Source organism: Daucus carota, chromosome 2, assembly GCF_001625215.2.
Source record: "Daucus carota subsp. sativus chromosome 2, DH1 v3.0, whole genome shotgun sequence".
In the NCBI taxonomy this organism is placed as follows: domain Eukaryota; kingdom Viridiplantae; phylum Streptophyta; class Magnoliopsida; order Apiales; family Apiaceae; genus Daucus; species Daucus carota.
Genome location: NC_030382.2, coordinates 54,281,066 through 54,292,093, shown reverse-complemented (window position 1 = coordinate 54,292,093; position 11,028 = coordinate 54,281,066). Strand labels below are relative to the sequence as shown.

Below are 11,028 nucleotides of genomic sequence, written 5' to 3'. Positions count from 1 at the left end.
TTTAACTTGTGGGAAATATTGAATAATAAGAATAATAATTTTTCGTATACCATCAAAATACTTAAAAATCTCGTCTTAACTATCAAAATTTCATATACCGAAAATATTATGACAACACATATGATATTTATTTTTAAGAGTTTATATGTTTTTAAAAGAGATTTATTATATATTTTTTTAATAGGTGACCTTTTCTTCTAGTTCATGGTTTAACTAAACTAATCTCTTTAAGTTATATTTAAATTTATTTTTTAAGTTTTGTATTATTATATATTTAGTTGTATGTAAATTTTATTTTCACGGCTCATAAAATTATTTATCCTATCAAAGTTTTTTATATCTTCCGAGGTGGTATTTAAGTTTAAATTTAAATTCTGCAAATAATTTTATAATTTGTACGTATTATTAGTTTACTCAAATATATTTAAATACTTATATATTTTTATGATCACCCTTCCCAAAATGATTTGGTTATATTATTTATATAATTAATTCAACGTAATTTATTATTATTACACTGCATATATTATTTTTCAAAATATTCACTACATATATTACACTATATTTCAAAATTTCATACTCAAATAAATATATTGTAACAAAATTATCATATATATTCAAATAAAATTTCATAATATAAAATCTTTTATTTCTTATTCGATGAATTAAATATATATATTGAGATATTGTCTACATAAGAATAACATAGTGTTAATAATCAAATCCGAACCTAACGTTAGTGACAAAAAAAAAAATCCGAACCTAATATTAGTGGCAAAAAAGAAAAAATTTATAATTCAAGGGTAGGTTTCTAAACAAATAATAAGTCGGGTGGCAAAAAAATCTATTTTCCCTAAATAATAAGGAAGAATATAGATATACAATGCATCGAGAAATAAGAAAAATAAGTATAAAAACACCACGGGAAGCCCACAGTGCTGCCTCTGCTCATCCGCCTCTCCCATATAACAACCCTCTCTCTCTCAAACGCACACAATTAGTCGCTGTGCGTATCGTATCGATCTCCGGCGCATCTCGGTCGCTACGCCACCGTCACTATAGATACACATACAATGCCTGCACAGAAGCGTTCTGTGAACAGTCCTGCTGGCTCTGACGATGATAATACAAACCAAAACAACAACAATTCTTCCGTACAGCGTAACCAGAACAGCGATGAGCAGCCTCAAGAAGAGCAATCAGGTTTATTAACTCGAGATACGTGATAAATTTGTCTGATTTCAGTCAACATTTCTTGCTTATTTGTTATCTCTAGTCTTTTGTTTCTGTTTTTGAATTTTTTGTTTTGCGATTGTTTTGTTACAGATTCAAACGGAAGCCGTTCTTCGAGTCCCGCTGGCGACGATGAAGAGTATGATTTCTGTTTTAGATATGTGTATATGTGTTGTGTGTGCGTTTTGTTGAGTGTTCCATTATGTCGAGTGTTTTCGTGTTTTGAGTTTATTCTGTTGTGGTGATTGTTAATATGATCGATGTGTGTGCGGATCTGCATGTGTTAAGTGTGGTTGATTGACTGTGTTGCTGCACTTTTACGAGTGAGTTGTATAGGAGTTGTTGTGGACGGTTTCGGAGGATTTTGTGTGTTTTGTTTGCATCTTGCCACAGGGATTGGTTGTTTAAGGGAGTTGAAGATAGTAATTTGTTGTTGAACGTTTTTTCTTCTGGTTTTTGTGAAGTTGCTGTACATCCGATGGAGTGAAAAAGGTCTTTTTCTTTTTTAACACGTGTGATTGTTTTATCAGTGTGAACTGTGAAGTGTTCGAATTCCAGCTGGAATATTGTTCGTGATGGTGTGTTTTCCTTGTGCAATGTTTCAATTGACGGTTTTTATTGTTTTTGATCATTAATGGGGTCTACTTAACAATAAAAGTCTAAAAGAACTGTCTCCGTACTTGGTTTCATAATTGTGATATCGCTCCAATCTGTTTTCTCTTTTTGTTAGTATGATGGTCAAAATTCGTTTCCTCAAGGAAGGAGCATCTGAATATGCTATATAACCTATACATGTCTGTGTGATGTCAACTTAAATGAAATTTAGTGGCTCAACGTGCAAACAGTAAAGTGGTGAACTATAGAATTCTAGTAGCATGGTCTAGATGATTTTTTACTATTGAACTTGTATCCTGTATTTCTAATGTAATTTTACAATCTTAAAGCTTGTCCATGTGAAAATTTTCTATTTAATTCGTGCATACTATCTCATCAGGTGACATGAATTTGCATCTCTGGCATCAATCCATGTTTTGCTTCAGTGTAACAGTTATCCTAATGACTTGTGTTGATTTAACTGTGTCTGTCTTTAAACCACTGTTAGTGCTGGCGCACATGGGGTGGTGCTTTTAGAGGAGAAGTGGAATCATGTACTTGTAATTCAAGGATCGCTATCATTCTATAGTATTTTGTACTTTAGTACCTGTGCCTGTTAAAGTCATGTTGTTTGTAAATTCTAAGTTTTTAATCATGAGTGGTGTTGGATGGTTGGTTCGGGATTCTTTAGTTTCAGACCGAGTGTCTGTACATACTTGAGAACATCTTCAGAAACTTAATTTATCAACATTAATTCATTATCTCGTAAAAAGGCATCCGTTTCTATGCATCTTATATACTCCGCAATCTGCATGGTGCCTTGTATTGCAAATTGTGCTTACTCTGTTTGCTGGTGTTTCAGATATATTATTGTTCATTTGCCTGATATACGCAAGGAAGTACAATGTCCAATTTGTCTAGGTACTCTTTTGGCTCTTTGATATAAATGATCATCTGGTATTTAATGTGGCGGAGCATGATGTTCTGTACTGTACTGGAATCTTGTTAGAACTACTTGTACTATACACAAGTAAAAAGCTGTTTATCTTCTTGTTTGACAGTAGGCTTAAAAGATTTGTTTGATAATATACTCCCTCCATTCCATTTTAAGTGTCATTTTTCGACTCGGCACAACTATTAAGATGTGCAATTATTAGGTTATATTGTCATTAATGTAAGTTTTATTTTCTAATTTTATCCATCAAACTACCATGAATAAATTTTAATGAGAGTTTCAAAGGTAAGGGTATTGAGGTAAAAGGAATATACATTTGTATTGAGAACATAAATAATTGTCTTGAAAATATAAATGTGACACTTAATTTGGAATTCAAACCCAGTCAAAAAATGACACTTAAAAAGGAATGGAGGGAGTATATATATATATGTGTGTATACATGTGTGTGTGTGTGTGTGTGTGTGTGTGTGTATTAGGGACGTTAAAGCAGGGTTACAAAATATTACACACTATACAATAATTTGAATAGGGTGAGCCGGAAATTATTATTATTGGTATGAGGGTGTGGATCTTATATATGAATTCTTATAATCTATGTTGATTTTGTGTTATATTTCCCAGATCTGAATTGTATTTAGCAGTCTTAACTCATGAGTTCACATAAGTTATTGAGATGCGGAGATTGATGACAAAAAAGAGACATTATTGTATTGTAATTTTTGCAGAAAAAGAACAACTCTTTCTCTTCATTTCCAAGACAACTATGACTGCTTGCACTTCTTGTATTAATCTTCAAGAAATCCGATACCCTTAAGTATGCCTTTAACCTGGTTGATGAAATGCTCTACACTCCATCTAATCTATTTAACCAAATTACTCTCAACTAAAAAGTACCACCAAGTCGAACAATTATGATTCTGTTTTTGTTTAAAGAAAGTGTGAGTCTTGTGACTGCTGATTAGTTTTTTCACTATGACCATTGGTATCAAATTTAATTGTAACTTACCTTCACACATTATTTTGGTTTGAAAAATGATTGCATGTGTTACAGCCCGAATTTTCGGACCATTAATTACAACTGAATATCAAAATCAAGTATGAACAATATCAAACTTAAACTAAAAAAGGGACAATAATAATTTTAATGAATAAAAGTAGTTTGAAAATCTCCAATTGACACTACATAAAAGAAAGTCTGAAATCAATCAACTGAATTCATCCATAAATTATGTTAAATAATCTAAGACTACAACCAAAAACTAGATGACACTCGTCTCAAGGCCCGCTTACTCCTGATTACCTGCCGAAAAGAAATAATATGCATGGCCAAAATGCCCAGTACAAATATAATTTAAAGGAATGCAAAAACTATTATAACTGAGTGGATTGTATCTTACCAACCCAAGGTAACAAGCCAAATATCAGAACAAAAGGAGATGAAGTTGATTAGACAACGAGAAGATAACCACAATATATCCAAAATAAAATGGACCAAATAAGACGGAGTATACATAAGGCTGAATCAAGAAAGGTATGTATACAAAAGGGTCTCTTATGCAATTATGTACTTGCAGAAAACAAAGCACAAAACAGAGAGTTCTCCTCCGGTAATCCACGAGAAGAGTTGACATGAAATGCACAAAGCATTTCTATAAACAGAGAATCATTCTCCGATAATTCACGAGAAGAAAACATATAATAGTGATCATGATCAATACATCATCTCATACTCTAGAGACGTGCTCGTATACACACAGGACATATACGAGTAAGTGCCGAGTTCATCAGACACTCCAAAGTCCTTGAACTCGTATGTGATTTAACCACACCAATAGGTTTAAGAGCCCGCACACATAGGTTATAAAGTGTTGCCAACTCACTCAACAAAACGGATCAATGTCGCAAAACAAATGCGAAACAATAGAGATAAATATTAATGAGTTGAGAATAATAATTCCAACAATAAGGATACGAGATGAATAAAACAGTGTGTGCCAGAATGTTGACGATAAATATGACGAGCAATAAAAATATAAATCAAAAGAAAAGAAGAATAAAATTCGTATCTGAAACAATAATAATTAATTGCTCAATATCAGAATAGCTTCCGCGGGCACATGACACTTTTATTCCTTCCACTCACATCTAAAGAATAGTATAATAATATAATCAATAAAATTATCCAAAAGTGCACATGTCAATATTTTATTCTAATTAAAATACTAAAATTGATCATTGTGATAATAATATAGATTACCAAAATATTTTAGGACTAACATAAGGGTGAGCTCCACACAAACCAAACAACTAGTCTTGCACCATTAATATAAAACAACCAGCAGAGTACTTGTAGAGTGGTATATAATATATTAGCATGAGCTAAATATAATTACCATCATTAACTAGTCATTAATATGCTCCTTAACATTAACAATAAATTCTTTATTCTAATACAACTACTACACCTTGTAAATTACATGCACGCGTATATGAATTTAATAACCTTCATAACTATTAGCTTAGCTTACAGAACTACAAGCTTAGTCAGTGTATTTAATGCCGCATGTTATTAATAATATTAAATGAGTGCTATTATATTTACACAAAAAATGTCACAGGTTTCTATATATCATATTTAGGATGATTAAAATCAATTTACATAACAATAATGACAAATCAATTTATTTGAATATCAAAGTAAAATTATCAACGATTTATTAACTCATCCCAAGCTAAATAAGTACATGTACAAGGAAGAATGGTTACAAGTTCTACTAATAAAAACATGAAGATAATGAGTATATAAATAGAAGACACCTAAACACGCCCAGATTGTTTAACCTGAACTGCTGCGTAGCAAAAGATAGTTTCCTTCTCTTTTCTCTCTTCGTTGTTCACCTCTATTTTTTATTATTGTTCTTTGAGGTCTCGAGCTATGGACCTCTTACGTCTCTCTTCTCTCCTGCTACTAGTCTTGTACATGTATTTATAATACACTTGTAGGGTCGCGCTCAAGAGAGAACCAATGCTTAAAATAGAACCATTGAACCACTAAGGTTCTGCTGCAAAATCCGATATTTTTCATAGATTTTCAAGATCTAAATCTAAATACATGGTTTTTTGCATTGTTGTGTGTGTTCAAAAGTAATTTCAAAATATAATACATAAATAAGACATTTTTTTCATGTGCAGTTCGGCTGCAAAATCCTAACTAATACTAGAAATAAGGTAGTGGTTCTAAGGGTTCTCTTCCTAATGGTTCTCTCTAGAACATGACCCTACAATTGTATTCTTTTTATAAAAATATCAATATTTAGATAAGTCTTTTGATTAAGATAAACCAAAATTGTGTATATACAGTTTCCCACTAATCCCACATATATAGATTTATAAACAAACCACGTAACCATACCTATCCACATCTAACAAATTCACCGATCAAATAATCAGGGACGGAACCAGAAATTTGGATTGGGGTGGGCTTGACAAGTCAATAACGAACAAAAATATACCCACCGGTATATTTATGAGGTCGAAAGACCTCATGTGCTGAGATCTAATAGAGATATACTCACTCTGCACTATACTAGGGATCGAAAAAAATAAAACTCCACCTAGTTACTCCACATTTTCTATTCTATTCCCTGTATCTAGTTGATTATATTGATGGGCAGGACCTAATTGATAGTGGGATTGGATTCAAGTAACACATAAATTGCATAATATATATAACTACTAGACTTTTTTTTCAAAAACTACCCTGGGCTTAAGCCCAGGTTAGCCCTTGAGTAGTTTCGTCTCTGCAAATAATATTCATCAATTCTATATTTTAAAATTAAATATGAAAAAATATTAATTAATTAATTTAATATGTGAAATCACTGGATGTTGCAGCATGATTGTAGAACATTTTACCATCCAATTTTAATTTTTTTTTTGTATACGAGTGCTTGAGGTGCATCCAAAGAACTTCAAAAGGCACGTCTTTCCTTCTGCTTAACTTTCATCTAATTCTAATTCTATATGGCGTGCACGTGCACGATAATCTTATCACTCAGTAAAATGCAGATCTCTTTCAACACTGAAATATAAGTTCAACAAAGCATTTTTTTTAATAAAATATTTTTGCTAAATTTGAACAGGTGTGTTATGTTTTAGGTTAGGAATTATGTATTTGATTTATCCTAATATGTAAGAAATATTATATTCTTCTCAACTCATTATACATATCTATACTATCTTATTAAAGCCAAACATGCAAAAGTTGTTCGTTGGTTTGTAGCCCGATACAATGCAATGGATCACTTAAATCAAATTGATGAGAACCGTTAGATTGAATTTTTTATATTTAACTAAGATGCTACTACAACTCAAAGGTTGGAATCCTGCCAACAACATACTAAAACAAATTATTAGTTTAAACATATATAAAAAATTTATTAACTAAAATACACCCATGCATCGCACGGGTTAAGGCTAGTATTATATAATTGTATAATTATATATAAATTCTCAGTTCCGTAACTCTATCCAAAATGAATTATTTACTTGATGACTAATTATATTAGGAGGCAATAATGTCATCTTCATCATTATAAACTCCTTGCTTATCATTTGCAGTTAACTGATATTGTAGAATGCTGATATAGTGGTTGTTCTGGTCAATTGTATTATCCAATATAATAAAAAAATTGAACTCTCTCTATGTTCTAATTCAGAGAAACAATGGTGTACCTATGAGTCTTACTGGAGATCATTGAGACATCATGACACAAACTTTGATATATTTCTTGCATTAAAGCAGCTGGCTGGTTATTAGTATCTATAGACCCTCATGGATTCATGCTGTTTAGAGATGTGCAAGACTGCAAATCAGATCTATGCAATTATTAATACTTGAAATGGAATGCTCTATGTAATCTCTAGTATGAATTAATATAAAATAGAAACAAAATGATTTATAGTTTTGATTCATGTACATATCAGTTGCTGTGCTTAGTTTCTGAAATCTGAAGTCCATATGCACTTTATTGTCATAAACGATGCTTATCTATGCTATGAACTACCTGGAAAAAGTTTAAAAACATTTTATATCACGTAGTAGAAGAATATTTTTTTTCCTATCTGAATCGAGCGGTTTGTAAATAAGTTCAACAAACTAAACTTAAAGAAATTCTGTTTGCCCCTTGTTCTCAAGAGTACAGCGAGCATGTTTCAGGAACTGTACTCTCTTTCTTGCCAATATATATTTTTTCAAAGGAAAATATTTGATATCTATTATGATTGATGGATAGGGATTATAAGGAAGACAAGAACGGTTATGGAATGTTTGCATCGCTTTTGCAGGGAATGCATCGACAAATCAATGAGACTGGGGTAAGCTGAAAAGCAGCAGGTGTAAATTATTTTGTGTAAAAAATATAATCTCTCTTATTTAATTTTGCTGCAACTCCTGTTTAGAAACAATGAGTGCCCTGCATGCCGTACGCATTGTGCAAGTCGTCGTTCTCTGAGAGATGACCCAAAGTATGATGCACTCATTTCTGCTCTTTATCCGGACATTGACAAGTATGAAGAGGAGGTATGACTTGGCTGATGCTTAAAGTACACAGTTTTTAGTACTAGTCAAATTCCTACTTTTTTATCCCACTACTTTCACCCCTCGATCAGGAACTAGCTTTTCATGAAGAGGAGAGGACTCGCTATAAGCAGGTGAGTTATATTGGTTCATGCTTAAAGTCAAAATCCTTATGTTATTCCAAATATTTTCTTTTTTGTATGTGCGCTGAAGAAGATGGGTGGGGGGTTGATGACTGTAATCTACTTCCATTGAACTAGTCCATGTACTCTGAGGTCATGTTGCAGACTGTAATGTTGGCATACAGTGAACTATATACATTTTTATTTGTGTTCTCATGCATATACTCATGCTTGGGCAGATCCAAGATTCAATTGCCCAGACTCAGCGCCGACAATCTGAGGCACTAGGCAAGAAACGCTCAAGTGCTAGAGCAACAGCTGCTGCATTCGTGAGGAGATCACAGGTGTATCGCAATTCCAGAGGAAGGAGGATCCAAAGGGAGCAGGAGGCATCTGATGAGGAGAATTATGCTAATGGCCGTGATAGAGGTAAGGATCCTTCTACTGTTGATGAGTAGGTGACCGAAGTCAAACCAAAACAATATAAGAGATGGTGAGGTTTCAAAATTCTCAGATCTCTTTAGTGCCAGGGAGTGCAGATAGAGGAGATGAAAATGATGCTGAAGTTAACAGAGATTCCTTGGGCGCATCCGCTGGACTTGTTGTAAACTCTGAAATGCTTGCTTGGGGTAGAGGGGGCATGCGGAGCAACACTCGCCACAGCAATCAGAGTGCTGGGAATATAAAGATTGCAAGGAGCAACCGCTTGTCTAAGCTGCTTGAAAGTCTCCAAGATACAGTGGAAGAAGATGCGGTAATAATGAGATGCAGAACTGAGTGTTCACTTTCTCACACACCTGTCATATGCCTTAGTTCCTCATACTTGGTTGTGAACTGCTAAACATGGCTGTAGTCCCAATCAAATGAAGAATGTTTCCCTTTGTGGCAGTTATTTTTTTCATTGTGATACTATATCAAAGAGACAAAGATCACCCTCTTCAAATTAATGCTTATTCTTTCAAGGAAGCACATACTGATTCTATCTCTTAAACTTTCCTCAGTTGAAAATACATCTCATTCTCATGCCCTTGGACGAACAAAGACTACCAAGTTTGCAGCAACCACACATGCGTTGTGAACCCACTGCAACGGTTAGAAAACTATGCCAGGTATGATCTTTATACAAATCCAAATCGATTTTGCCATTAATAATCATCATTAAATTAATTTTGGTACTTTCCTCTACTAAGAAATTCTGGTAAAGATGTTGCTAATCGATTGTTATAACAGATGTTTTTGTGAAATGTTTTTGCTTATGTTTTTGCAGTATGTTGCTTCGTACACTGCTGCTGAAGTTCATGAAATTGAAATTTTTCTGGTGCAACAAAGCAACAAAGATGTATTGCGTATCCTGGAGGGGCATGAAACTTTGGCAGAACTTCGAGCTATGTATAGCATTACTCAGCATGATATGGTGAGCTATCTGATGAGTAAAATTGGTATGTTTAGCATGCAATTCCCTGATCATTGTAATTTTTGGACGTGACATTGTTTGTCTTTTTTCCAGCGTTTTGCATACAGGCAGAAGTTACCAGCTTCAATGAATTCCGTTCGAACTTGATTATGTACGGCATCGAGGATGAACGTTTATAATGATCAGGCAAGAATGGTGAATGGAAATATACTCTTGGAGAGGATATTAGCTACTGCAGGTTTAGGACCAGAAAAGAGGGTTGTTATTCTTGGTTCTTAAATTTTAGTTGAGGTTACAAAATTTACCATCACTTATATGCGAAGCATCTAGGAAAACATATTAGCGAGTTGCTTCTGCTGCTCGTGGAAGTCCCGGCCTCCATCCGTCTTGAAAGCATCTTGGTGCATAAAGACCAATCGAAACTCATCTTAGATTAATGAAACAAAAGACAGGCCAACAAAATTATAAACGATTACATAAGTCCATTTCCTTCCAGTCTCCAGCTATGCATGTACACTAATGAATGCTTCTGTTGAATTGCTGAAAACAGCACAAAAGTTAATATAAATATAAAGAGATGATGATGGTCCAAATAGCTCATGTACAATATCAAGAGGTGAGTGGGCCTTGAGAAAATTCAATAGTATTGCCCAAGCGAGCTCAAAGGCGCTTGGCTATTATTATACAATATTGTGCTCAATTGTTATTCTTGGTTCTTAATTTTTAGCTGAAGTTACAAAATTTACCATCACTTATATGCGAAGCATCTCGGAAAACATGAAATTATTATGATTAATTTGAAAGGAAAACATCTGATCTCTATGTCTTCTTTTTAATCTAAATATCTTCTTTTTAATCTAAATATGAGACTCTGAACTCCTTACTTGGAAAGCCTTCAAGTGACCAGTACCAAAGTTAAAGTTACAGGTATGTAGCAAAATCAAACTATTTATGCTGGATCAAGTTGAACACATTTCATTAATAGAATTTTAGAAAATTTTCATAACAAATTTGGTTTTTTAGATTCAATAGCCACTTATATTTTTTATAAATTATAATCATTTAACCTTCTTGATGAACTTATACATTGATAATCACTTTAACTTATTATATAATTTTAAAAATTAAA

The 11,028-nt window shown here is 33.2% G+C and overlaps 1 protein-coding gene across 3 annotated transcripts; it reads left to right on the top strand.

Annotated features, from left to right (window-relative positions):
• Positions 1 to 906: 906 nt before the first annotated feature.
• LOC108209673 (putative E3 ubiquitin-protein ligase RING1a) lies at positions 907 to 10,599 on the top strand. 3 transcript variants are annotated; one of them, XM_017380714.2, is made up of 11 exons: positions 907 to 1,203; positions 1,327 to 1,372; positions 2,690 to 2,748; positions 8,080 to 8,161; positions 8,246 to 8,366; positions 8,456 to 8,497; positions 8,725 to 8,914; positions 9,016 to 9,239; positions 9,487 to 9,594; positions 9,753 to 9,899; positions 9,993 to 10,599. In XM_017380714.2, the coding sequence occupies exons 1-11, from the start codon at positions 1,074 to 1,076 to the stop codon at positions 10,044 to 10,046; spliced, it is 1,203 nt and encodes a 400-aa protein (XP_017236203.1). In that variant the 5' UTR covers positions 907 to 1,073; the 3' UTR covers positions 10,047 to 10,599. The 3 variants fall into 3 exon arrangements, with proteins under 3 accessions (XP_017236203.1, XP_017236202.1, XP_017236204.1); XM_017380713.2 differs by having other exon boundaries at positions 934 to 1,203; positions 9,010 to 9,239; XM_017380715.2 differs by having other exon boundaries at positions 934 to 1,203; positions 9,025 to 9,239; positions 9,993 to 10,587.
• The last annotated feature ends 429 nt before the right edge of the window (positions 10,600 to 11,028 follow it).